Source organism: Apaloderma vittatum, unplaced genomic scaffold (genome assembly GCF_000703405.1).
Source record: "Apaloderma vittatum isolate BGI_N311 unplaced genomic scaffold, ASM70340v1 scaffold36923, whole genome shotgun sequence".
In the NCBI taxonomy this organism is placed as follows: Eukaryota; Metazoa; Chordata; class Aves; order Trogoniformes; family Trogonidae; genus Apaloderma; species Apaloderma vittatum.
In genome coordinates, this window is record NW_009707052.1 from 9,513 (window position 1) to 10,114 (window position 602).

General features: G+C 50.2%; 1 protein-coding gene across 1 annotated transcript in view; it reads left to right on the top strand.

The window, feature by feature from the left end:
- ALDH4A1 (aldehyde dehydrogenase 4 family, member A1) overlaps nt 1-150 on the top strand; it is a gene marked incomplete at its 5' end in the record, with an annotated part of 9,187 nt that extends 9,037 nt beyond the window's left edge. The window contains one exon of the mRNA XM_009866028.1: nt 38-150. Coding sequence (XP_009864330.1) covers nt 38-150 — 113 coding nt within the window. The remainder of the gene's footprint in view (nt 1-37) is intronic.
- Between the last annotated feature and the right edge of the window lie 452 nt (nt 151-602).

Below are 602 nucleotides of genomic sequence, written 5' to 3' on the forward strand. Positions count from 1 at the left end.
CATCTCGTGGTCACTTTTTTTCCCCTCCCTAAAACAGGCACCAACGACAAACCTGGGGGTCCCCACTACATCCTGCGCTGGACGTCTCCCCAGGCCATCAAAGAAACGCACGTGCCCCTGCAGGACTGGCGCTACGCCTACATGCAGTGATGCCTTCTCCCCCGGCCCCTGCCCTGGTACTGCTGATCCTCGAACGCACAGAGTGGCTTTGCAGCTGCAACCTTGGGAAAAAAAAAAAAAGAGCACTTATTAAAACTACTGATCTTTAACCTGCTGAGCTTAGGGTTTATTTTTAAAGAAAAAAAAATAAAATATATTATTAAATTGGTAACTCGGAAAGGAAGAAGTCCTCCTGGGTATTCTTTATCAGGTAAGCACTCTGGTTGCAGAAGCCTACCTGGACCCCTTCCGTTTTTCTCCCCTCTCGATGGGGCTGAGAGCATTGGGAATAAAACAAGAGGTGGGTGTGAAGAGTCCCAGTCACCTGTAAAAAGTGATGTCCTTCCCTTTGCTGTCCCCAGTGTCTCCTTCACCTCTGGTGGAGCACGAGCTGCACCAGCAGACATCGCTGGAAGTTCAGGGCTGCCTTCCTGGGAGAAAGC